Source organism: Podarcis muralis, chromosome 14, assembly GCF_964188315.1.
Source record: "Podarcis muralis chromosome 14, rPodMur119.hap1.1, whole genome shotgun sequence".
NCBI lineage: Eukaryota > Metazoa > Chordata > Lepidosauria > Squamata > Lacertidae > Podarcis > Podarcis muralis.
In genome coordinates this window covers 43169929-43197750 of record NC_135668.1, presented here as the reverse complement: position 1 = coordinate 43197750, position 27822 = coordinate 43169929, and the positions used below count along the sequence as shown (strand labels likewise).

The 27822-nt window shown below is 43.9% G+C and overlaps 1 protein-coding gene across 2 annotated transcripts in view; it reads right to left on the bottom strand.

Annotated features, from left to right (window-relative positions):
* Positions 1-252: 252 nt before the first annotated feature.
* Positions 253-27822, bottom strand: part of PDGFA (platelet derived growth factor subunit A) — a 63442-nt gene continuing 35872 nt past the window's right edge. The window contains exons 3-7 of one of the 2 annotated variants that reach the window (XM_077918571.1): positions 23443-23547; positions 21758-21945; positions 5113-5239; positions 2929-3005; positions 253-1126 (exon numbers count right to left, since the gene is read on the bottom strand). In XM_077918571.1, coding sequence (XP_077774697.1) covers positions 2950-3005; positions 5113-5239; positions 21758-21945; positions 23443-23547 — 476 coding nt within the window. In that variant the 3' untranslated portion in view covers positions 253-1126; positions 2929-2949. The remainder of the gene's footprint in view (positions 1127-2928; positions 3006-5112; positions 5240-21757; positions 21946-23442; positions 23548-27822) is intronic. The other variant, XM_077918572.1, reaches the window with a different exon arrangement.

Here is a 27822-nt window from a genome sequence, read left to right as displayed (position 1 = left end):
CATGTTAATGAAAATGAATCCAAGAATCCACCCCACCTCCACCTGATCTCTGCTCTGTGGCTGTACATGGCAGAGGAAGATCAGGAGCACCAAACCTTCCATCATTACAATCCTTTTTGCCGACAAAAAGCAAACAAATCCTGGCAACATTTCTGAAAAGCCACTGCTTTAAATAACGTGTGCAGGACTGGAGGAGGTTGGGGGCGGGGAGGAGAGGGGAAACGGGACATAAACCAAGAAACATTTAGAAAATTATGCATAGGTATACCATTTTTATTTTAATACATCTCATTAGTTTGCATCCCACTAGGAGAAATTCCATACTTGTCTGTGTGTCCCGTTTCGCCATGGCTACAGCAGTCTTCTATATGGGTTATTGGTAAATGTAGTCCAAAAAGGATAATAAAAAGCTAGGCAAAGAGTAAAAAGAAAGCTTAATAATAACTTTATGGTGTAAAAAACAAAAAAACAAAATAAACCAAAACATCCACTTAAGGCGCCCCAGAAGGATTTTTTTTTTTGTATAGACGTTAAAATACCGTCAAGCAAAATCACACTGCTTCTATTAAGTGTCTGCTGTGGCATTTGATACATTCCTGCTCTTTTTTTTTCTTTTTCTTTTTTGTATGTGTGCCTAAACTCCATCAGTGTCCATCCATCTTCATCAAGAATGCAGGCACATTTCTTGACAGAAACAAACAGAAAAGAAAGCACCATTGACTGCTCTTCTCAGAGGAAATCTGTTCTTCACTTAATTTAGCATTGTCTTTTGTTGTGTTGCCAGGGTACTTTTGGTATTCCTCTACCAATGCCATTTTGTTTTTCTTGAGTTGTCTTCTTGGGTTGTTGTTGTTGTTTTGGACAGGGAAACTTCGTATTGTTTCATAGAGTGCTACAATACTTGCTTTGATGTCGTATTAAACAAATGTACATTGTCTCTTTCTTCTTGTGAAGTCTCTCTCTCTCTTTCTCTCTCTTTCTTTAAGACAATTTCCCCCCCAACGTAGGAGAATGAATGAAGTATACAGTCATTAAAGCACCATACACAGTAGGTTCAGGAATGTAACAAACAATGTACATCCATGTCCCAGAGAGAAATGTTTTCTAGCTTATTTTCACCTTACATCTGCAAAAGAGAAAAGGGATGGGGAGCACAAGGCAATTGTACGGTTAGAAGATTGAACTTCCTTCTTAAGATCATTTGGGGGGGGGACCCCCTCCTCATTCCTGACTAAAAAGTTACTTACGTGCCCTTAATATGACATAACAGGGGTATTGGGAGTGGCTTTCTCACACTTTAATTCAGGGGTTGCTAACTTGCGGCCTTACGGAGATGGTCAGCCTCCAATCGCAAGCCAGAATGGCCAAAGGTCAGGGATGGTGCGAGATGGAGGCAAAATGGGGGGAGCAAGGGGAAGGAGGAGGCAGCTTACCACCCTTGCTTTAAAAAAAAATTAGGCATTAAAACGCTAGCACCACAGGAGTTTTCCACACTCCATTCCCTGAATGGATATGGGAAGGACCCATGGGATTGGCTCCATCAGAAATGGAGCTGAACCTTTCAACATCTTGGCAGTGCCATGAGATGAATCATATTTATGTAGAATCACAGAGTCCCGTAACCTTGACACTATCAGCACCACACTCTAACCAACTGAGCTGTCCAGCAGTCACAGAAAAGTGGTGCCCATGCCCCTTCTGGATGATGATGATGATGATGATGATCATCATCATCATCATCATCATCATCATCAAGTTTATATACTGCCCTTCATCCGAGGATCTCAGGGCTATTCACAACATAAAAATACAGGATAAAAACACAAAATGTGCAGGGTTCCTAAATCCAGCCAAGAAACTACTCGCTGTTGTTCTCTTTTGACTGTGTTGCATGCTTAGATTTAACCTGCCCAAACCTTTGCTTATATAATACAGTTCCCACAAGTTCTGGGCTCCCCTGAAAGACAGGACTTGCAGCAGACCAGAGTACTATCCTTAGCAATCCCCCCCCCCCCAGTAGTTCATAAAGACTATCCAGTTGACATAGAATACATTCATTTCCTTTACACATATCATTTGCTCAGTGCGTTAAATAATTCAGCTTTTTCAGTGCAACACCCAGGAACTTTTGCCTTCATCTCGACTACGCTAAGGGAGATTTCTTGTATGGGGCATGCCTGGTGATGTAGATCTTCTTACAGCAAAACTCTACACCCTCGGTTCCTAATATATCCCTGAAGACTAGGGCCACGTTCAAATCTGGTGCAAGCCTGTTGGAAATAGGAATAGAAGTGGCAGGCCGTATTTTATTGATGGTGTGTGTTTGAGGGCCAGAATCTTTGAGGGCCAGTGTGGTGTAGTGATTAGAGTGCCAGACTTAAACCTGGGAGACCAGGGTTCAAATCCCCTCTTGGCCACGAAGGGTGACCTTGGGCCATTCGTTGCCTCTCAGCCTAACCTACCTCACAGGGTTGTTGTGGGGTTTAAGTGAGGAGAGGGAGAACTGTGTCCCCACCCCCTCGAGCTCCTTGGAGAGAAGGGTGTTATATAAATGCAACAAATATCAAGCAAATAAGGATCCTTGTTCAATAGCATTTCAGTATTATCACAGAACACCTGAACCACCCTTGGAAATCAACGGCAATTCAAAAATAGCAGGGAGCTGCAGATTGCAAGCGTTTAATATTAATCCCTCCAAAATTAAAGTATGGAAAGGAAAGAAAGGATGTGAGGTGCTTGCAGCAACAAGCATAGCTGTCAAGGGGAAAGAAACTCGTGAAAAGAATTATCTGAGCCAATCATTTCTGATTTCTTGGCTGCTCCACGTGTAAAGATTTTTGAACAGTGATTAGGTGGGAGAGTGAGAATAGCTGATTATATTTTCAGTTGCTTGTGGTATTAAGGGTAGTTTCAGCAGACAGGTCCTACCTGGTCAGCGGCAGTAATTTTTTATGAGGGTTTTAACTTTTTTCTTTTCCGTTTTTTACCTTTCCCCCCAGGCCTTCCTGTTGACACAAGGGCAGGGATGGCGTAAAAAGAAGAAGAAGCAAACACCCAAAGGAAATGCATTTATTGATTTTAAAAAAATTCAATTGTTTCCATTATTCCTTCTCCAAAAAAAAAATAAAAGAACAGTAATTTGTTCCACCTGGTTAAGGTGTTTAGTTTTACCTCTCCAAGGTATTACCTGCCGGGTGCAGAAAATGCATAGCATTTGGGACAGGACCATTCAGATATCACATGAAACTGATGTAAAAAGAAGAGTGGGATCAAGACCACTCGTATCTCTTGCCCCCATACCATTTATGTACGAACCTGTACACTCCCAACTCCATCAATCCCAGCCAGCATGTCTGGTTGGGGGAGAAGGCACCGTAACTGGACACAACATTGGTTAACCCTGGGGTACAGGCTCTGTGACCGCAACTGGGTATCTTGGGGTAGGGTTTCTTTCAAGCTCTATGCATATATTGCACCTGAGAGTAGGGCAAGTACCACAGCCCCACTTCCTCCTCTCTAAGTGTGTTCAGAAAGATAACTGAGCAGCCAAAGGAACGATGGGAGCTGTCTTAAATTGTATGAATCAGGCCACTGGGTCTGTTTAGTTCAATAGTTGTCTACATTGACAGGTAGATGCTCTTCATGTTATCTGGCAGGGGGCGATTCTCAAAACTGCCTGGAGATGCCGGGAATGGAATGAAAAGACTCCATGGCTGAACAAATGGCCCTTTCCCATTAATCCTTACCATTACTCAAATTTGCCAGCAAAACAACAGCAACAAGTGTGAGCCAAATCTAAAACAGTGCTTGATTTTTAGAGATTTCTTTCGTAATCTGCCTGTTGCCCTTTCACCTCTGCTTATGCTATACAGTCATACCTCAGAAGTCGAACGGACTCCGTTCTGGAAGTCCGTTCGACTTCCAAAACATTCGGAAACCAAGGTGTGGCTTCCGATTGGCTGCAGGAAGCTCCTGCAGCCAATCGGAAGCCCTGTTGGATGTTCGGGTTCCAAAGAATTTTCACAAACCGGAACAACCACTTCCAGGTTTGTGGTGTTCGGTAGCCAAAACGTTTGTCTTTCAAGGTGTTCGACTTCCAAGGTACGACAGTACTCTGTTTTGCCCTTTATACAACTCACCTAGTGATTGATCCCTTCCCTTAAAAAATATATATTAAAAATTCTACAAGGGAGCTATTTAAAAATTAGATGGCCGTTGGCCAATGTCAAGAAGTTTGTTACCTGTAATAGGGTAGCTTTGCATGTGCTGGCAGTGAGAAATCTACAGATTGCCCTTTTGATCTGAAACAGCACTGGCTGCCAAGAGAATTTTTAATTTGTTTAATTGATAAGAGGAACTTGACAAGGTAAAAAAAACAAAAAACCCAAAAACCCACATTTCTGAACATTTGTGTGTTACCTTCCTCCGGGTGTTTTGTGAATTATATTGTAGTGGCCATTAGCTATAAACAATGCAAATCTGAGTGACTGCACCTCCTGATATAAAGCCAGCATGGATTCCTGGCCACTACACCTGGCTGAGTTGCCTAGAGGAAGGGGAGGACTTCAAAGTTAACTAAGGAGACTCGCCACACTCCCTCTCTGAAGGCCTTTCGTCACTTTACGAAGAGCTTAGGCATTTGGTCTGCCCAGATGATAATTTTAGCTCTCCTAGCATATGAATCCTCAGTTTTAAGTTACGGCGTTGTAGCCAGCTAAGTAACACACACAGAGCAGCCAATCAAGATAAATTTAAATCCATTGATTTCAGTGGGTCTACTCTAAGTAAGATTTAATTGGCCACAACCCACAATCTGCCACCTATTGCTGCTTTTCATCGCCGAATTTGTGTTTTATTGTATTGTTTTCCAATACTGCGCTGCAAGCCGCCTTGAACGTTTTATCAGAAAGGAGTGATATAAGAATATTTAAGTAAACGAGTAAAGCACAGTTCCAAATGCTGTGGTTGGAACTTCTGACCACCACCTGTTCTCCTCTTCTGGTTTTAAGTGCCTGAGACCCCTCCCCGCTCCCCAGAGAACTTCAACAGCCACATTGTACCCAGACGTTCCAGCTTAAATTAAAGCCCATCCCCACCCAAATGTCAACATACCTGTTTCTTCTTCTCGAAAATCTGAATTAGAATTTGACGACGTACAGGTGCATTCCATATGCTCTTCTAGCTTCACCAGGACTTCTTTTAATTTTGGCTTTTTTCTAACATATTCCACTTTTGCCACCTGCATTAGAAACATACGGGCGTTAAAGGCTTGTTAATGCATTAGGTCAGCAAAGAACAAAGTTTCAGGTGTCCAGTTACGCAAGACCATCCCAATCCTGCTAGGAGAGGAGGTCATTTGCATGCACACACACACACAGAAGCAAGTGTCCTAGATAGGCATCCTTTTAGCTGGATGAGGAACAGCACAAACTTCACCAGCAGTGACTCCTCTGCTCAAGTTGAGAGCTATTGCAGAGCTTCCAGGGTATGGTTTTAAAAAGCAGAGACAAGCCAAATGTGAATCAGGGTATACTGGTTAGCTAGAGGGTTTGTAGAAGACCAGTAAGGATTTCTGGCTGCTAATTTTTAAACAATTATCGGCAATGAAAAGACTTCTCCACACACACATCAAGAAAAATATCGGGCTGTTAGAATCTCTGTTCTGCAGCATCTCAGATGTAGGTTTGCACAGGCAAGCAAGTTCTGTGCCTGACACCCAGGGTTGGGAGATGCAACTGGCTCTGCCCCATAAGCCAGCATGTTGGGTCTGGCTCCTTGAACCACTGTTTTGCCGCTGGCTCCTGCTGGTGAGCCTTGGGTGTTCTAGCGCAAACCCATGAAGATCTTGCAAGTCTGACATCTGCCCACACCTGGCTTCAAGGCACATGGCTCAGCAACCTTCCTGAAGCGAAGGAAATCCGGATGCTGTCGTTGCCTGCTAAAGCGACCACCTGGGAACCCTACAAATACTGCCTTGGGCTCAAATTATAGAAGGCAGGCCGGATGTAAATTTAATAAATAAAATTGGCAACGGTACAGGGGAGCTGTTCAGGAACCGGATTTGGGCCTCATCGTCACTCGGCTCTCCCTGCCAAATTGGCACTGCGGCCAATTTTTCTGACAGGGTGTGTACGCAGCTGGACTGAGGCTTGTGGGTGTTTTTGTGCATCCCGTTCTGCAGCAGAAAAGCATTGTTACTTCCAAGCGGTGAGAAGTTCGAGGTGTAGTGCTGCCGAATGGGTTTCGCTTCCTTTGAAAAGGGGTCAAAAGCTTATGGGGTCTTTGTAATAGCTGCTTTCTTTATAAATATATACACGCCAAGCATGAGTACAGACAGACAGACAGACTTTCCTACTGCAAGGAGCATAAGGGCCCCAAGAGGTTACTGGGCATCTCTCGCCAGCAACTCCAGTTGGAAACCTTCTGACTTTTGTCTCCTAAAAGCTGCTGTTCCTCAAATCCAAATCTGTTTGCCTGTGCCATTCCTACAGGTGAACTGTCCATTCAAACAGACCTAGCATCATCATCAGGAAGATGGGGGTGGTGGTGGCTACAGCGTTTGGGGCAGCAAAGAGAGGTGATGGGTTGTGATGCTGCATTTTGTGCCATGTGGGACCTATCTTGCACCCCGTGCCCTAGTTTAGTGTCCTCAGGTACAGTGGAGGCTCCTGCCCTGTAGGCAGGCATAAAGTAAGGTTTGACTTCCAGGCCAGTTAACTTCTGTACAGTGATACCTTGGTTCTCCAGCACCTTGGTACTCAAACAAATTGGAACCCAAACACTGCAAACCCAGAAGTAAGTGTTCTGGTTTGCGAACCCTTTTCGGAAGCCGGACGTGCTCCGTTTTGAGTGTTACGCTTCTGATTTGAGTGCCACACTTCCGTTTTGAGTGTTATGCTGAGGTCTGTTTTTGCTATTTATTTTGTGTTTATGTTTTTGCGACTCTTTTTGTTTTTGTGACTGTGTGGAACTCAGTTCAGCTACTGATTGATTGAATGATTGTGTGACTGCAGTACATTGTTTATTGCTTTCATTTTATGGATCAATAGTCTCGTTAGGTAGTAAAATTCATGTTAAATTGCTGTTTTAGGGTTTGTTTTTAAAAGTCTGCACCAGATCAATCCATTTTGCATTACTTTCTATGGGAAAGTGCGCCTTGGTTTTGGAACGGACTTCTGGAACGGATTACGTTTGAGAACCAAGGTACCACTGTACATGGAATTGGGGGTGCCCATCTCTGGCCCCATCTACATTATCAAAACACTATGATACCACTTTTAGCAGACATGGCTTCCCACGAAGAATCTTGGGAAATGGAGTTCGTTAAGGGTGCTGAGAGTTGCTAGGAGACCCCCTGTTTCCCTCACAGAGGTACAGTTCCCAGAATTCCATGGGAAGAGGAGTTGATTGTTACACAGCTCTGAATTTTTTGAGGGGAATAGGGGTATCCTAGCAACTCTCAGCATCCTTAACAAACTCCATTTCCCAGGATTCTTTGGGGAAGCTATTGCTCTTTAGAGTGGTACCACAGTGCTTTAAATGCATAGTGCAGATGGGGCCTTTCTCTCAGGCAGCAAAAGGCCTCAAGATGGCTCCGCAGTTAGGAAACATCCACAAATATTGAATAATATTTAAGGAGAGGGTGTTTCCTTCCCCAACATCCCAGACTCCAATCCAGAGTCACTTTAGTTTATTCATTCATTGATTTATTTTGCATGTTTAGACCATCTTTCATCCTGAAGGGTCTCAGAGCATTGAACGGTTCAGATGAAACCATGGCAATAGTCTCATTCACAGTAATCAGATCGTAAACACCCAACGGTATTTACATTCCTATTTTATTGCTTAAGGTAAAAAGAAAGAAAGAATTGCTAAAGGTCTTATTCTCTGGGCCTCAGTGGTTTACATTTCTGCTGTCTTTCCAAGAGGTAAGAATAAAATATTGTTAGCTTCCCATCTACCAAGTTTCAAGCGAGTCTACATTTCGGGACCTTCCGTTATAAGGACCGGTGGTGCCTTCTTCGTTTGTTTCCAAAAAAAAAGTATAATACACATTCAAACAGGCACGCCTGCCAAAATACCCCAGATGCAAAAGCAGGACATTTTAAAACAAGCAAGCCCACAAGGGAAGTCATGCTATGCTGGGAACCCAGGTCTGAGTAGTATTTGGCCAGGAGCCACTCATATTATAAATGCCTGTCCAACTATCTTGGATAACTTCCGGCTGATGAAAGATGCTGCCTTTCTTTTCGAGAAGAATTTCACCTACTCCCTTGGCAGGAGGGAAGCCGGAGTCTATTGCTCTCACGCAGGCAGGGACTCCTCCTCTAGCTATGAGAGCTCGGGAGCCCTTCCCCTCTGGCTTGTTCCTCTTCCTTTGCCAACAAAAGCCCTGCCGGTATGCAAACCCCCTTTGATCATTTCTGCCAGCCCGTATTACAAAGCAGCAAAACGTCAACAAAAGTCTCCCAAACCCCTGTTTCGGGTTTGAAAGATCTCTGTCTCGGGCAGCTATTATTATTACATTGTCATCATCGACTGCAGCTACTACCACAACTATTAATATTGAACACTGATAAAGCACCTGGTTAATTTTTATTTTTTAAGCACTGTGGTATTAAAAGACAAGACAGCCCACAGGATCACTAAACAGAGGCAATGGAAAAGGAATGAGGGTAGGGGGAGAGGAGAGCCAACATTAGCACAGCTGCTCCTTCATGGCCAAGTTGGTCTCCCCTTTCCCATGATATTTTGCTCTGGGGTGCAGTCTTGGCACCCTGGCTGATGGCAGAGGCGAGTGTGTGTCTCCTTGTAGTCCTGCCACCCTCTGATAACTGGCAGAGAGGGGGTTAATTTAAAAAATGTTGCCTCTACGCCTCTGGATTCAAATTCTCTCCACTTAGCAGCAGCAGAAGAAGAATAGTTTGGATTTGATATCCCGCTTTATCACTACCCGAAGGAGTCTCAAAGCAGCTAACATTCTCCTTTCCCTTCCTCCCCCACAACAAACACTCTGTGAAGTGAGTGGGGCTGAGAGACTTCAGAGAAGTGTGACTAGCCCAAGGTCACCCAGCAGCTGCATGTGGAGGACGCAAACCCGGTCCACCAGATTACAAGTCAACTGCTCTTAACCACTACACCACACTGGCACCAGCACTGAACTATCTAATCCTAGGCTTGCTGTGACATCAGAGCAGGCAAGCCAATGGCACAGAGAGGCATTGCTTTTGCCTGCAAAGCCTCACTGTGGCCTCAGAGTATCCAGCAGCACCCAAAGAAGTGGGGCGAAGAGAAACCAGCAAAATACAGCCCTTCATGTTAACAGGGCTTCCCCACAAGAGCTGGAAGGATCTTAAAGGCCATCTCGCCCAAACCTCCTACCCAAAAGACAAGACTCACAGATCAACCAATCTGGCATATCCAGGAAGTGCATTTCCAACTGAACTTGGAGAAGGGGTGTATGTGGAGAATGGAAGACAACAAAGTCCCAGGGTGAGTTATGAGCCTATCAAGCTAATTCCTGGCATCTGTGGACTACAAGGCACTAAAAATAAGAACAAGAGTCCTGCTAGATCAGACCAAAGGTTTAGCTAGTCCAACATCCTGTTTCCCACAGTGGATAATCAGATACCTCTGGGAAGCCCAAGGGCAGGACTCCTCTGTTGTTGTTCCCCAGAGACTGCTACTCAGAGGCACGCTGCCATCCATCGTAGCCATCAAGATTTGCAATCAGACAAAGTCACAAGACAATTCGTAGGTCTTTCAGGCACTCTCATTTTGCCCCAGGGACTGAGGGGACTGAGGACAATGTCAACCCAAATCTAGTCCTTTGGCTGTCAAGAGACTTCGGTAACATGGATTGACTGTGCAACCTTACAATCAGCAGTTTTTTGAAGTTCATTTGTTCCATATTTTAAAGTGAACAACAGGTAAATAAGCAGGTTGTGGAAGTGATTTATGTCCTGCTTATTCTAGATTTTCTGTTTATATTTTTTGCACTGACACGGCAAAAAACTCTTCCAAGGAACAAAAAACAGGACTGTCCTGTAAGAAGAGAGTTGTCAGAGCACCCAGGGGAGCAGGGTCTGACGAAGTATACAGCTGCTCACATGCTCAACAGCTAGAACATGCTATTCATTCGAGTTGAGAAGCACATTGCATTATTGCTTTGAGAGCACATGATGAGTCCAGCTTCCTATAGCCCAGTTTTCCATCTAGCCACCACCCCTCGGTATTGTCTGCATTGCCTCGCACCAGATGTCCAAGATCTCAGGTGAAGTCTTTTCCAGCCTGGCTACCAGAAATCATTTGGTGCTCTCCAACTATTGGTAATGGTGGCTGAGTCTAATTGGTGTTGAAGCCCAACAGCATCTGGAAAGCCATAAATCCCATATCCCTGTTCTACATGCAAGGCATGAGCCCTGCTGAGCCCTTCTACTTCCTGTACCAAAGCATGATATTTCCACTAATCCAAAATCTCTATGGAATTAATTCACAGTACCCAAAATATTTTTTTTCCATTAGTACGTAAGAGTTACCATGTCAAGGCATCTGAAGGACAGGGGGGAAAGCTCCCTAAATTTATTTCTTAGAGGTTCAAGCAAGTTGAAATACTTTATTGTCACTTGTACAACTTGTATACATTGAGATGACACAATTTATCACAGATAAATAATTAGAAGTTATCGCAGATGCTTTGGGAGGTGAAGATCTTTCTAGGGTTAGCACTGGCCACCGTTTTTTTGTCCACAGACGTCATGTCTGAAACGTTCGCATTTGCAACATTTTCCAAGGCTGACAGTTTTCCACCAAGATAGATTTACAGCAGGCTACGACTCGTAAGAATGCTTTGCTCGAAAGGTCACCCATGGGTTGAAGCAATACGCTCCGAGCCTCCTCTGGCATGGTCTAAATTCTAACCAAGTGCGAAGTTTGAAGGAAAACGTATGGCAAATCTGAGTCACCCGGCATCAAAGGATGACTAAGCCGGTCGCATTCACAACAACAAAACACAGATTAAGACCTTTGTAATCAAAGATACAGAAAAGAACGCCAGCAATAATGGAACAACTTTCATATTGGCTGCACTTATTTCAGACATTGGAATGAATCAGCAATGGGGAAAATTACATGTGTCAGAAATAAACTGTAATCAAAAAAATTTTCCCCCCCAGTGCAGATAAACTATAAACCAAGAGCACACATACTCCTCAAGCTAAGCATACTATACACGTATGATAACTAAGTGTTTGGGGATTCTGTAATGATAGTACTGAGTCAATTAGCAGGTACAGTCAACTCTATACATGTTTGACCCAAGTAATGTCTCACAACAAATGTAACTGATCTGTAGAAAACACAACCTGAAAAAAGAGACAATGCATGTGCTTTTGTAAACTAAGAAAACCTTTAATAAAAATTATTTTAAAAGCAAACGAACAAGGGGCACAGGAACACAGCCGTCTTACATGCAGTCGGTCCATTGTTCCACCTAGTTCAGTACTGTCTACACTGGCTGGCAGCAGCTTTCCAGGATTTCATGCACAGTATCTCTCCCACCCCACCTGGAGATGACAGGGGTTGAACCCGGGGAACTTCTGCATGCAAAGCAAATACTCTGACACTGAGCTACACAGACATGCTCGGCTTTCAGGTATTCCACTTAAGGTGGCTGATTGATGGTCACCTCGGCATCGAATGATTGCCCTGTCCTCCAAAAAAATCAGCATAGTAAACCACCCAACATTGTGCCAATATGGTGGCATCTAGTGTTGATCTTGATTCTTTCATGCTCCAAGACACCAAAAGCCAAAACTTGTCCTCTCTTTGCTCGGCCACTGCTAACCCTAGTTCTTGCCATTGGCTTCTCACAAAGCTTGCCTTTTTGTTCTCAAGAATTTTCTTGTTTGCTGCTCTGCTCCTTCCCATGTTTTCCTTGTTGATTTCAGAAGGTTTTCCCCGATCGATTCTAATAGCCCTTAGCAGATCTCTCTCTGCATCCTTGCATTGCCCATCAAACCAGCCTCATTGATTTCTCTGTGTGCTGTTTGTAGCATTGGGCTTGGCTAAATAAGGTCTGGAGAGTGTGCTGATTTGTAGGAAATCCAAAACTGGGTTTGCTGAGATGTTTATGAGGTGATATGTAGGTGTATATATAAGTATATATAAGTCAGATATATAAGCTAGGTGGCCAAATGGCTCCTTCAACTGGTGTTACAGTCGCCAAAACAAAACACCCAGTAGCCATTTGGGGCCCAAGCAGCTTGAAAGTTGTGTTTTTCAATATGACTTTTTGGTTGCTGAAATTTGTTCTGGTTGCGAAGATAAAAAAAAAAATCATGGATACATTTCTACAGGGTTCGTTGCTAATGCATAAAAACAGTCAAGATCCACGGATCCCCAGGCACACACCTCCAGATGGTGGAGACATCAGACGCCATCCTGGCACCTGGGCATATTCCTTTGGTCACAAGCGACCAATAAAAGGTAAAGGGACCCCTGACCATTAGGTCCAGTCGTGACCACCTCTGGGGTTGCGGCGCTCATTTCGCTTTACTGGCTGAGGGAGCCGGCGTACAGCTTCCAGGTCATGTGGCCAGCATGACTAAGCCACTTCTGGCGAACCAGAGCAGCGCATGGAAACGCCGTTTACCTTCCCGCCGGAGTGGTACCTATTTATCTACTTGCACTTTGACGTGCTTTCGAACTGCTAGGTTGGCAGTAGCAGGGACTGAGCAACAGGAGCTCACCCCATTGTGGGGATTCAAACCGCCAACCTTCTGATCAGCAAGCCCTAGGCTCTGTGGTTTAACCCACAGCACCACCCGCAACTAATAGCCAGGTTCAAAATGCACCTGGCAAATTTCAAATGCTGCTGATCCCCTATTATTATTTTCTGCACAAAAACTTTTCTCTTTATCTCTAGATAGATTTTTAAAAAATATTTCAAATCCGTCAAAAAGAATCCATGTTATATATTGGCAGATCTTGTTTAATAATGTAAAAATTAATTGCGGGGAGAACTTTCTGCATAAACTTTTCACTAGTCATTAAAAAGAAAAAAGAAAAAAATTAAGAGCTCCCACATGATGGAATGCCTTTTGGAACGGGAGTCACGTTTCTCAAAGGACATTTATTTGCCACAGCTCTCAAGTGGATTAGCAACAGTGCGATGGAATGACGGCCGATGGAAGTGGTCCATATCCCCAAAGGGCCGCAAGGGTCAGGCTAGAGCGCTGGGATACAGGTCTGGCATTCTGTTGGGGTTTAAATAGACAACACAAAAGCCAGCAGGACAGAAAAGTGACAGCTGAGAGACCAAGAATGTTTGCACAAAGTGGCTCAAGAAGCGATAGCTGGATTATGCTTCAGGGGGAAAGGAATTAATGGATGGGGCTTTTTGGAAGGCAAAGTGGATTTACAACATTCATCCATCCTACTGGAAACGCCGAACAGAAGACAGCATCTTCTTAACGACATGACAAGGGAGAAAGGCTGTCCGGGTGGACAGAGAAGATATGTGGAGATCAAATTACAAAAGGGCAATTTGGTAAATGGAAGGCATTCATTTGTTTAGTCACCAGCAGCCTAATGCCAAGATGGGTTCAATACTACTGCACTTCACACAAGGCACAGCAACGGCTACACCATGCACTTAATTCAGTAGAAGTTAACATTTAAAGGCTACTGGACTCCGTACGAATACGGGAGGGAAGGGGAAGATTGCTGGAAGGTGTGAGTAAAGGTGCAGATTGATAGTACATGATTTAGATGTTTCAATTTGGCAATTCTTTGGTGTGGCAGAAGTCCAGGAAGCAAACTGAATGTTGCTGGTGTGTAACCAAATCTCTTTTTTTGTTCAGAGACATGCTCAAACTTACTTATTGTAAGTTTAAGTTAAGTCTGCTGCAACTGGATTTCTTATGGGCAGTGCCAATCCTGACTGTATGGGATTTGTGACCATTTGCCTTCAGTAGCAGTAAGGCTCTGCTGGATGAAACACAATTGCCTCTGGTCCATTTTGGGGGAATCCTGCAACGTGTTTAAGTTTTTATTCTGATAACTATACACTGGAGTTCTCCTCTGGATCAATGTTGAGTAGAATTCCATGACATTGGAATTATTCTGAAATATGGGAAGTCAAGTTGGGAATCAACATGACTGACTTTTTAGGATTAGGCTAAAATCCTTTAAAATATTTCTTTTTAAAAAATGCAACGGCATGAAACCAGATTAATACTCCAGAAAAGGTAACATTCCAGAACAGGCCGTCAACCAGGCAGACTATATAAGGAACCAGGAAATCAAGATACTATTTGGCTAAAGCTAATTGCGCCTCCTGATGTGGTGTGATGAACCTTAAGAACAGTTGATTAAAAAAGAAATGTCTAATTATTACCACTCACTCTATCGGCTTTGCTGTGAGAGCATCAGACTGCCTCAGTGGGAGAGACAGGAAGCAGGGCTCATTTTACCAGCTTTGCTGGGAGCCCAGCTCCATCAGGCCCCATCTGCCCCTGAATGTGTGCCAGCTGGTCTTTATAGAAGCAACTGTTTAGAAAGCAGCGCCTGAGCTTGGTTTTCATCTTCCTCTTCCCTCCCTGTCCCTCTTCCCTTGCGTGCCATGCTTTCCTTTTTCTTCTTCTGAAGACTGTAAGCCTGTAGGCAGTGGGTGTCTTGTGAAAAGCAGGGTACAGTTGCTCTTAAAAAAATAATTTTGTTGGATGCTAACATTGGGAAAGGACTGGAACAGAGCAAGGTATGGAATGGACAGCTGCGATTTTGACTGCTACACAGAAAAGGCCAATCAGAACATCACCACCAGCGGAACGGCGTGACATCAACATGGAGCCACCATGACAGCAATAATAATAATAATAATAATAATAATAATAATAATAATTTTAAAGCATTCACAAATGGGGCATTAAATAAGGAATGCAAAGGACTATTCTTCCCCCTCCACTAGTTCCAGCTGCATGACCTGGCCCATTCACCATGCATGTACCATCTGAGATGAATATTATGATACTGGAGCAATACAATCCAGCTTTCTAGGGCAGTTGATCCTGCTCATTTGGCAGCATTCTCCAGCAACCAGCCTAGGGAGGAGAGGCTGGCACCATGGCACCATGTCCCTGGCTCAAGACAGGCAGTGCATTTGACTTCCCGATGCTCTCGTCAGTCTCTTGGCCTCTGCTGTCCTTGCATCCTACACAGTGACCTCTCCACTAACTGGATAAACTTGCAGTCAGAGGGGGCTTATTAGGGAAGGCGCGATGATCTCACCATCTTGTCAATAAAGCACGGGTGAGAAATGGAGGTCTTTTTCAGTGTCAACCCCAAAAGGGGGCCTTTTACATAAGCTTGACATCATGGAAGCAGAACAAGGGAGCCTCTCAACTCCGTTCTGGGAATAAGCAAAACAGATCCCATCCTCCGGCCCTCGCCACCTTCCGTGTGACCCCCAAAGAGGATCTTCTGGATTATGATACACTCAAGCCATTCATCTCCGCAACATGGGAATTCCCAAGAGCTTGAGAAACAATTAATTATATCAAAGAGAGAAAGAGAGTACATCTGACACAGGAGGAAATAAATATGGATTTTCTTGTTTGGAGACTACTGGTGTGGTGTGGTGGGGGTCAGGCAGCCCTCCTCTACAAAGAACACACTGCTCCAAAGTGACTCCTCGTTTTTAATTAACGTTTTGAAGGGGGAGGATTTTCTCAAGACCTCTGGAGCACAACGTTTAAAAAACAGTGGGCACGGGTCACAACGTGATGTCACTTGTTAATCTAAGCGGCTAACACCAGCAGATAAGAATTATCCAGTTTCTCAAGAGCAGCGATGATTCAAATCCAAAGAACTGCACAAACAAAAGGGGGCTTTAAAAGATTTTACAGGCAACTCCCCGTGCGGTGTGTTCGAGTCATGGGCGACCACGCACATGCGCACTGCCACAAAATAAATCAAACCCCAAAGTGGCCCTCAAACAGTGTGAAAACAGCTTCAAGCAATCCCATGAGCCTTTTCCATTGCAATCCCACGAGCCTTTGCACCAACCTTTGAGGTCTGTGGAGGCTTGGAGTTTGGAGGAAGTCTAGTAAGTGCTGATGGTTTTTGAAAGGGTTTTTCCAAGGTGTGTTTCCAGAGCTGGACATCAGTGTCCGGACTGAACGATGTGGGTTCCAGACACTCCTTCAGGTACAAAGGGCTGAAGCCATTTAGGGTTTTAAAGGACAGCACCAGCACTTTGAATTGTGCTCGGAAACATACAAAGAGCCAATGTAGACCTTTTAGGACCAGCTTTTTGCGTGTTTCCCTTTTTCTACTGTTGGGGAAATTCATGCTCTGTCATCATGAGCCAGAGCAAGTTGTGTATTAATGCTGACCCATGCGTCAGGTAACAAATGCTCACCTATGACTAAAGCAAAGCTGCTATTGCTTCCCAGAACCACATGATTTCCCAGGACCCAGGAAATTCTTGGCTATAGCACTCAAGTGATCTGGTTCTAAATGCCTGCGTTTCCGTTCTCAAGCCCAGGGGTCACCAACCTTTTTGGCCCAATGGGCACATTTCAATTTTTGAGAGCGTGCTGCGGGTGCCAGTCAAAAATTAGCTGCAAAATAATTGATGGGTGTGGCAGAACAAAAACCTTACCATGGGAAGTGAGCTTTGCCCTGCTGGTCCTGATCGTGGAGACCACACTTTATTGACTACACACACACACACACACACACACACACACACACACACACACACACCAGGGCCGGATTTAGGTTTGATGAGGCCCTAAGCTACTGAAGGTAATGGGGCCCTTTATATGTCCAGCTGTCCTTTGTCAACAACAAATTGTCACTGTTTTTTGTGTTGAATATATGCTATGTGGTAATTTATGGATCTAATTACATTATAGGAGCCAACACAACACAAAATACTGTTGCTGTATGTAGGTTTTAGCTTATATTTTGGAAATGTACATCCAGTTTTTTTTCTTTAAATGTTTTTGCAGCCCCCAAGAGAGTGGGGCCCTAAGCCACAGCTTGTTTAGCTTACACACCCACCCACACACACACACACACCCACACACACACACACACACAGAGAGAGAGAGAGAGAGAGAGAGAGATGGATGCTGTCTAATAGCAACAGGGAGCATTCCTCAGTACCTGGAAAAATATACAAGGTGGCTGCGATACACTCTCCTTTCACAGAAATTGCTTTGAAGGCCCCGGCACAATTCACCCCATAACCTTCTTTCTAGGACAGCTAGAGACTTACTTTTTAAGAAAAGAAAGAAACTTTCCCAAGCATCATGGCACCCGCTGACTCCTAGCTGGCGCCCCCTGCTCTAAACATTTCCATGGCACACTGCAACTTCAGCAAGAACCTCCGGCCTCCCCCACCCCGAGCAACTGCCCCCAAATGCCTCAAGGAGGCCCAAGTTAAATGATGCTCAGAGCTAACCAGTCAACTCTGGCAAGTCAAAACCACTTACAGGCTTATCTGCAGTCCAGAGTTACCTTTGAGGACCCCAATCATCTCTCCGCATCAAAAGGAGCAACGCAATCTCCATCCACCATAAATACTGCAGCAGCAGGCAGCTCATGTTTGCTAAACAGCTGTGTTTGTTCTTGAGGTTGCAGGTTAATTAGATTTGTCTCCGATCCTCCTTTGCTTTTAAAATTAATGTTTGCCAAGCGTATTGTGGAGCTATATATATGTATTTAAGGACTCACTTGAAAATAGAATTGGTTCCGGGAAGCCTGATGAAGGTTGCGTGCGGCAACAACATCTGAATATCAACACTGCACTGCGCCCTTTCCCAAAGTGGTTTGTTTTCAATTTAAGTTTAACACAAGTGGGCAAGAGAGAATCGCAGAATTGCTGAGCTGGAAGATGCATTTGGATCGATGTGGTGCTGTGCTACCTTAGTTGCAAAGTAGCGTTGCTTTCTCCCAGACACACCTGCCCAGGTATTTTGAATCTTCTCCAGAAGCCCTTCTATAGGTTCTTCCACTTATTTAACTGCCAATGCTGCTTATCAACACAAGTTATAGGACAGGACAGGATAGGGTCTCCTGAGTACAACCCCACCCCCCACCCTAGCCTATGGAATTTTGTCCTGTAGGAGATGCATATGGCCTCTTCAGCAAAGGCGAGTAAATACATATCTTTTCACCTTAGACTTTCAGAGTGAAATGAAGATTTAGGACAGGGTTATTAAGAGGACCACTGAAGTATTTATATGACGAATGAACAACAACAAATTTGGATTGTTACTTTTTAATGTTTAACTGATTGCTTGCTTCATCTGGAATTTTAATTATAATAATGTTTTCTTTATATCCCGCCCTCCCCAGCCGAAGCCGGGCTCAGAGCGGCTAACAACAGTAAAAGTAACACAGTTTACATATAATCACAATCAATTAATTAAAATACATATTCATTTGAATGTTATGGTTTTAATAGATTGATTTGCTTTGTTTTGGTGTTTTTATCACAAATTGTATTTGGGTGGGGGTTTCTTTTAATGGAAATTGCCCAAAGAACTTATACAAATGTAATAAAGCAAGCAGAAGATAAAAGAAAGTAATCAGATGAAAGCAATCTCCAGGCTATTAGGAAAGGAAACCCAAGTATGTGTGGGCAGGTGAGATAGCTATATTTTATGAGCTATTAACCAGGGAAGTTCAATTACAGATGTCTCCAGCTAAAAAAAATGATCTCGGGGAGCAGGTGCCCAGGACCATGGACAGCTGCTGCTGCTGCTGGCCAGAGGTTTAGATGCTCCTGTAGATGGACCAGTAATGTGACTCCATATAAGGCAGTCCACACTTCTAATGAGAAAGCACAGCAAGCTGGTCTCCTTCCTGACATAATGGCTTTCTATGTACAGGGAACATCATTGTGCGGAGGTGCATTCTATCATATTGAAATCTTGGCACCAATTTTAAATAAAGGAGTTATCGGTGCCAGCTGAAAAGCCTACCTATTTGCACAGCAAAAAAAGACAAACAACCCAGGCAGGCAATATCTTATCAATTACTACAATAACATTTGCTCCAACAAAATTTTATCTTGATACTTTTACAGGAGCTTTCCGTGTTAAAAAACTTCCTTCCCCACTGATAAAGCTCTTTCACAGGAACTTACTACTGTACAAAATTTGCTTCTCTGATATATAATACAGATTACCGGTATTTATCTATTTCGCATTATTCACTTCTTCAGCTATACGTCTGCACAAAACATATACATACTAGCTCCCATCAATGACCAGTTTTCCTCCTTCATAAACCCAAAGACCCTAGCCTTGTTGCTGACCCAATGAGGTGCACTAACTATACATGTGCTGATACTTAAAATGTGCAGATTAAATTAATAAAGTTGATACAAACCTCTTCATATTCTCTTTCATACAAAACACCGGTATTCAAAATATATTTGAATGAATACTTTCTTTTCATAGCTTTTTTTTATTTGCCCAGGTCTTGGAAGGAGTCTCCTGAATTTGTTGTTTATGTGTTTTACTTTTCATGGAATCATAGAATTGTGAAGTTGGAAGGGATGTGTGTGTGTGTGTGTGTGTGTGTGTGTGTGTGTCGCAGATACATTGGCAAATGGGTGCTAATTTGAACCAGCATAGAGTTAACAGGGGGACCAAGCCCAACCTAACAAACAAATACCACTCCTTTTCCAAAATGTCTGTTTGATAGATTGTGGCAAGCAGAAAAAATGGATTTCGCCTAATGAGTAAATGTGGAATCAAGCCATAAGGAATCTCAAATCCCAGGAGATGAGAATATATGAAACACATTTCCCTCCCACCAGCAGATCAAAAGCACTGTATTTCCACAAATAAAAGCCCAATTTAGCCTACATAATATTTAATTAAGGAAACATGACTGTACAAGGATTTTTACATTCAAAATGTCCCCTGAGTCATTTTATCATTTAAAATCAAGAACAAGGCTGTGGGAGTTTGTGGGAAAGGCATAATCAGGCCTGTTTGCTTGATAATTCTATTTAGCATTCCTACACATTTGGGGTCATAACTGACCCCAGAGGGGGATAAAACAAAAGAAAAAATTATTTTATTTTTTAAACAAAACACCACCCCTAATCTGTGCCACTTCATTCTTTACATACTTCCTTGCAAAAAGGCGAAGGATTGTTTAGTGTGTTCCAGGCCACACTCCCAGTGTGAGCATGGATGTTTTAATTTTCAGGGTTTCTCTAAAAGGTAGTAACTTCGGGTAGAACACAAAGTTTGAATGCAAAATGTCTTCAGGAAGAGCTGGGAGAGCCTTGCCTGAAAACCTGGAGAACCACTAAGCCAGAAAGACAAATGGCCTGATGACCAAGGGCTTGTTTACACTGACAGCTGTCCTGTGTGTAGAAAACTGGGTCCGAAAGGTTTTTTTGTTTCTCCCACTCCACTGCTTTCTTTAGGAAAACCCGCTGTTGGCCACTGAATTGGAACCAATGTCCATCAGACAGAAAAACCAATTGATGTTTGCTCCGATTCAGCGGTAAGCAGTGTATTTTCCTGGGGGGAAATGGCAGGACAAACCGAACCACAGAATTGTTGGAAGGGACCACAAGGGCCATCCAGATTAAGATTCTGATGCTCTACTGACTGAGCTATCCCAACTCAAGTGTGGATGAGCCCTCAGCATAAAGCAGCATCATAGGTTTGTAAACAGCTAAATGGGACAGTTTGCTCTTCCTTATAATGGGGGAGAAACTAAAGCATTGCACACCGAAAGTCACTACACTCAGAGCTCGTCCACACTTTGTTTGTCCCCCACCTAGGAAGCATGGGTTTGAGTGGTTTTCTGCTCGTTCCGTACTTTCCAGGCATGTTTCTAAGTGGTTTTCCATTTGCTCCACCACTTTACCCTGGAAATCCCACTCTTTTAACACTGAATCGGAGCAAATATCTAGTGGAAGTGTGCAAGAGCCCTCATTTATCACCACAACAGCTAATTCACTTAGCTATTCTTTAAAGTGTTTACCATCAGCACTGCTTGCACTGCACTTCCAGGAAGAAAAATAAAGTTTAACTAAAAGGAAGCTTTCCCCAATTTAGGTGTCATCCAGTCATTTAGTACCACTACTGGCCATACCAACGAAGGGTGATGAGACTTGCAGTCAGAAATCAGCTGCAAGTAGTGTCACACCTTGGTTCTCGAACGTCTTGGTACTCAAACGTCTTGGCTCCCAAACACCACAAGTGTTTCAGTTTGCGAATGTTTTTTGGAAGCCGAACGTCCAACGCGGTTTCCACAGCTTCCAATTGAGTGCAGGAAGCACCTGCAGCCAATTGGAAGCCATGCCTTGGTTTTCCAACGTTTTTGGAAGTTGAACGGACCTCCGGAACAGATTACGTTCAAGAACCAAGGTACGACTGTACCCAGGTTGAGAAAGGCTGAGCAAAGCTGTAACCAAGTGAGAACCAACAAGAATTCACACTGACGGATGATGATGATTTTTAAAAAATATTATTCGATTTGTATACCGCCCTATACAGGCAGGTCTTGGGGGGGCGGGCAGGTTCACGGGATAAAATCACAATACAAAAACACAGAATACATAACCAAAATCAAAACAGAAACAACCGAATAACCTCCCTTGGCTGCCAAGGCGAGAAAATGAAAACGACAGGATCCGAACAAAATGCTGAACCCCCTCTTCCCTCAAAACACCCACCCACCCGCACCGCTGCACCTGAGTTCCATTTCTCCTCACCTTGACGTTTCTGTGGTGTATCCGTGACGGCTGGCATTTCACACTGCTGGTGTTGCAACAGCCCGTGCAACGCTTCACCTCCACGCACGGCGGCCATATCAGAAAGTTAGCAGACGTCGGGTCGATCTGACTCCGAGGTATCTCGTATATAACGGTTCGCGTTTTGCAGACGGCAGGAATGGCTTCCTCTGCAGAGGGGGAAATGGTGTACCCAGATAAGCGACCGCCTTTGCTTTGAAAGAAGCCTGCCAGCTGTGTGCCGGACCCCCGGTCTGCGTGTGGCAATGCTAGGGGGAACCCCTCTCCCTGCTCTTGCAGTATATAATAAACAAGAACCGTTGCAAGCATATTGGGATGTCCTTGCATTCTTCACCTATAAGGGCATTCAGGACATCATGAACGAAAGGATATATTGGCACACTGTACAGATAGCATGCAAGAATATCCTCTAACCAAGGAGATCTCTCCAAAGTCCACCATGGGACTGTAGGGGAGTCTATTCTTCCTGTCCTGTGTGAGATATAACATAACATAACATAAAATTTTATTACGGCCATAGGCGTGTGAGATATAAATGATTGTCACCGTATTTGTGCCTTCTGATCACACCTGAAATAACACACAGCCTAGCTGTGATGAAGCTCTGCGTTTTGGCTTAAAGGGGGGGGGGTATTTCAAATAAATAAGCAAGCAGCACACAGTCCACAATGACTCAGGAACAATAAATGCAAAAATAAAGAGCAAAAGCAGTGCAGCTTTCAGTGGGCAGTCCCTGGTAGCAATCTAGGTCTACCTGATAGCAAAACAGGCTCCAGACGATAGCAATTCTGCTCTGTTTTAAAAGCAGCCTTCTGTTCTGATAGTTCAGATATTATATTTGATCTGGCAGAGCAAGCAGGTTGTAACAATGCACGTTCATAAAACACCGCTGTTTAAGGTCAATTAGTACCCATTTAATTCCAACACCCTTGCTTCTGCCAGAACATTCCTATTAAGAGCACTGTTTATTAGGGTGAAGATTGATGTAATATTTTAAAATAAATTGCAGCGACTTCCTCCCAGCTCCGCAGTTTGTATGATACATTTTGTTAAGTTAAAGGCTGTGTATGATACATTTTGTTAAGTTGAAGGCTGCGTTGGGCATTAGCTTAGACCTTAGGCTTTCCATTATTTAATTAACTCTTCCCAACGTGATCTCAGGGTTGCACCAGTCTGTGGCCGGCGCCTCATCTGAAAACGAGTGAAAGGAACAGACACTGCACTGCATTTCCAAATTCACATTTCCACATGAGCATCCTGCAGCAAAAGAAATAATTTTCTGGATGAGCTACCCCACTAGAAGTTGACTGGCTTGTGCAAAAGAGCAGAAAATAATAATAATAAAGTGTATGGGGGCGTGTCCTCCTTGGGTTTATAACAGGCATAGGCAAACTTGGCCCTCCAGATGTTTTGGGACTACAACTCCCACCATCCCTAGCTAATAGGACCAGTGGCCAGGGATGATGGGAATTGTAGTCTCAAAGCACCTGGAGGGCCGAGTTTGCCTATGCCTGGTTTATAAGGTCATTTTTCTTTCTGCCCTTAAAAAAAAGACTCATTTTTCAGGACCAGTCCTTCCATCCCAGCCTCGTGGTATTTTTTTTTTAAAAATTTTTAAATATAGGTTTGGTTTTCCCATTCCTTACCAACACTTCTTTTCCTGCGAATAGGTCTGGGACGATTTTCTTGCCCGTGTTTGACAGAGTGAATGCTATGCGGTATCAAGTTTGTCTCTGACGGATCATCATATCCTAAAAATGAGACAACAAAATAGTCAGCCCTGTTTGTTATTATTTATTTGGTTATTATTATTTTTTATTTAAAAGAACCTACTTCATTTGAATATATATATTTCCAATTACAAAGGAGCAACACATTAACCAACATTAGATTAAGCCTTCATTAAGTCTCTTACATTGGGACGCGGGTGGCGCTGTGGGTTAAAGCCTCAGCGCCTAGGACTTGCCGATCGAAAGGTCAGCGGTTCGAATCCCCGCAGCAGGGTGCGCTCCCGTTGCTCGGTCCCAGCGCCTGCCAACCCAGCAGTTCGAAAGCACCTTCGGGTGCAAGTAGATAAATAGGGACCGCTTACTAGCGGGAAGGTAAACGGCGTTCCGTGTGCTGCACTGGCTCGCCAGATGCAGCTTGTCACGCTGGCCACGTGACCCAGAAGTGTCTGCGGACAGCGCTGGCTCCCGGCCTATAGAGTGAGATGAGCGCACAACCCTAGAGTCTGTCAAGACTGGCCCGTACGGGCAGGGGTACCTTTACCTTTACCTTACCTTAAGTCTCTTACACACATCCACTTTAAAAGAGTCATTCTATGCCGGAAACAAGAACCACTTTCCTAGGAAATCATCCTTGAAATTGTTTGTTTTATATACATCATTTATACCTCTCCCTTCCAGCTCTACCATTCGGGAAGTGGCTTAGCAGAAATAAACTTAATTACGTATATATATACGTATATATATACGTATATATATACGTATATATATACGTATATATATACGTATATATATACGTATATATATACGCTCTGTTCCAGTAACAAGAAGCCGAAAGCACCAGCCTGAAGATGACGAGTGAGACCTCGTCGAAACGTCGCCTAGACACCCCAACTTCTACACGGGAAGACACCCGAGGACACCAAAACCTGCATTCCTGTACCCGTGAAAATCTACGAACACATACCTTTCCAAGAAATATCAGGAAACCTATTTTATGTCTACAGGCAAGAAACAGATTATTTGCAAAGTACTTGGGAGTCAAATTCCAAACTAAGGGAAGCAAAATAAATTAACTGCTCTAACCACAAAACTTCAGGATGCAATTCAGGCCTGGAGGCCAGAGATTATTTCCATAATGAATAAACTCTCAAGCTCCAAACAGAATCATCTTTTTTTTCTTTCTAGAATGGTTGGATATTGGGCACTGTATCTGTTTTGCTACGAGAAGGATTCATACTCACCTGTAGTATGCCAAGTTTCATTAAAAACAATAAAAATCAAAACATAAAAGTCAAAAATGACAGCATGAAAACATAAACAAGACCACAGGGCAAGCAATTTTGTGCGGGCTCAAGTACCCTCTGAAACAGTCATATCTTAACCGGCTAGCTGGGATGCTACCACTGAAACGGTGCTACACTGGAAAGAAGCACTTATTATTAATAATAATAATTTTTACTATCATTTATTAAATTTGCATACCATCCTTCACCCACAGATCTCAGGGAGGTACACGGCATAAAAATACAATATAAAAACACAAAATGCAGAATAAAAACAAAACAATAACCCTCCTTCTCACAACCACATTTTGAATAAAATAGGATATTAATCAGCCCAAGGCCTGGTTGAAGAGGAACCTTTTCACCTGCCATCTAAAGGTTTATAAGGAAGGCACCAGGCAGGCCTCCCTGGGGCGAGCATTCCACTAAGCAACGGAAGAAAAGGCCTGGGCCATATGTCACACTAAGACAAGCCTTGGCTTGGCACAAATGCGCCAGCTCCCAGAAATGTGCTTGCAGCTGCTTTGATCCTCCCCAGGTCTTCTTTGCTGCCGTGCCTATCTATTTCCTGTTTTTCAGCTTGCGGTTAGTCTGGAGAGACCTAAACCACGAGCCTGGATTCCTACAGCATGCAATGCCAAACCTTAGTCCTAGCAGACCAGTGAGCAGCAAAGCATTTGCTAAGTGCTCTCCAGGAACCTACGCACTGGCTCACCGTAGCAGAGCACCACTCCTTTGCTTTCCTTGTCCCATGAGACTAGGGCCCTTCAGAATTTAACCTCCTTCTGTCGGGCCTGTAAGACAGAGCTATTCCGCCTGGCCTTTCATTTGAATTCAGCCTGATCTTTTATTTCCGTTCTCTTCCCTTCCCCCTCCCCTTTTATGAAGATCACCCGCTCTGAAACCCCACAGCTAAGTCTCCCCTGGCCTCCTTGCTGGTCCAATTAGGACCAATTCAGCCAGCTAGCCCTGGAGATTATCTAATTGATTTTTGAATTTTAAATTTTATTGTTATACATGTTTTTATACTGTATTTTATGCTGCTTTTATAATTGTTTTAAAGTGTTTTAAATTTGTTGTTAGCCGCCCTGAGCCCGGTTTTTGAACCAGGAAGGGCGGGGTATAAATAAAAACTTGTTGTTGTTCTTGTTGTTCTTGTTGTCAATTACCCCAGCGGCTTTGCACTCATGGGACAAAGCACTGGAAGGTGAGAGTACGTTTGCTTCTTCCTAATGGCTAATTGTAAAGAAGATGCTCTAAACCAGGGGTCGGCAAACTTTTCCGCCAGCAGGCTGGATCGCCTGCGCACGTGAGCATGCACACGCCCGTCGATTTCCCCCCGCTGGCTTTTGGAGACATGGCGGGGGAGAAGGCAGTGTCTGCAGCTTCCTATTGGCTGCAGGAGCTTCCTGCAGCCAATAGGAAGCTGTGGCTGCATTCCAGAAGTCAGTCCCTGCGCAGAGCTAAACCAGTGCGCTGAACTGGTTTAGCTCCATGCGGGGACTGACCAAGCGGGCGCCAAGGGCCGGTTTAAGGACCCCCTCAGGCCGTACCCAGCTCACAGACCGCAATTTGCCGACCCCTGCTCTAAACATTTTCCTTTATCTTGTGGGATGCAACATCACAGAAAGCAGTCAAAAAGTGGACACACAGGGAGATGTTGCTCCAGCCAGGTGGACTTCTTGTGACACTGGTCTGGTCCCCCCCCCCCCCCCGGTGTGACCAGGCAGATAAGTGTGACCCTGTGAGACCCATAAAAGGGCTGGTCACACAGCCATCTTCCTCTCCTGATACTTTTGCTGTCTGCTGGCTCTCAGGCAGCAGCACAAGGGCTCAATCCCCACGTGGATTAACCCACACTTTCTTCTGTAGCTACAAGCTAAAGCTTGCCTTCAGGGAACCTACTGTGAACTGAATGTAAGTAAACTTCTCATTACTTTTAAGAGAAGATTGTTATGTCTTTATTCTTTTTTAAGAGGGAATTTAAGGAGAATTGACCAGGAGCAAATCCAATCTAGACTGGATGCATTAACTCGAGAGATTCAAATGAATCTACCAACTAGCTTCCTGCAATATACAGGGGAATGTACTCTGCTACAAACTCACTAGCGTGAGTGAGGAAGGATAATATTTCATCAATATATCCTCTCCTGCTATCCACAGCATTCTGACATATCTCATTATTTAAAAGGCCCAAAGACTTTCTTTTTCACCCTGCAGCTGTTGTCCGGTAACCCTGACCCCTCCACCCCATTAAAAGATGTCATCACAGAGAAATACACAACAGAGAGGACATTCTATCCCCTGCCCATGTTTTTGCATGGAGGTTGGGGGCGGGATATGAGATTGTAGCTGTTTGGGGATATTCTATGCACCTCTGTGCAACTGCATAGTGGATAGGGTGCATCTAAACCTTCTGGCTCTGACAGTGCTCTCATGTGCTCTCACAGCCGCCACCCCACCCCCGGGGAAAAAAGAGAAAATCATGGAGTGAGCCTATGAACATGCAACAGGGTCTAATTTATATAGACACTTCCCCGAATATGCGGACAAAGAAGGTGAGGCCAGGAAGCACAACTTCTTCTCCCTCTCCACACAGTCACAATCATACAAATAAGAATAAGAATAATTTATTACTTAAACCCCACCCATCTGGCTGGGATTCCCCAGCCACTCTGGGCGGCTCCCAACAGGATATTAAAAACACTGTCAAACATCAAATTTTAAAAACTTCCCTAAACAGGGTTGCCTTCAGATGTCTTCTAAAAGTCAGATAGTTGTTTATTTCCTTGACATCTGATGGGAGGGCATTCTACAGGGCGGGCGCCACTACCGAAAAGGCCCTCTGAACAGGAATGTGTGACAAAGCTTGGCTGTTATTATATGGCCTTTTGCCTGCACAATTTACTCTCCCACCCATATGCACACTCATGATCATTGACACCAGTCAACTGATCAGAATACTTTACACTCCTGAGGATACCCCATTTATTTATGTCAAAATAAATTTAGG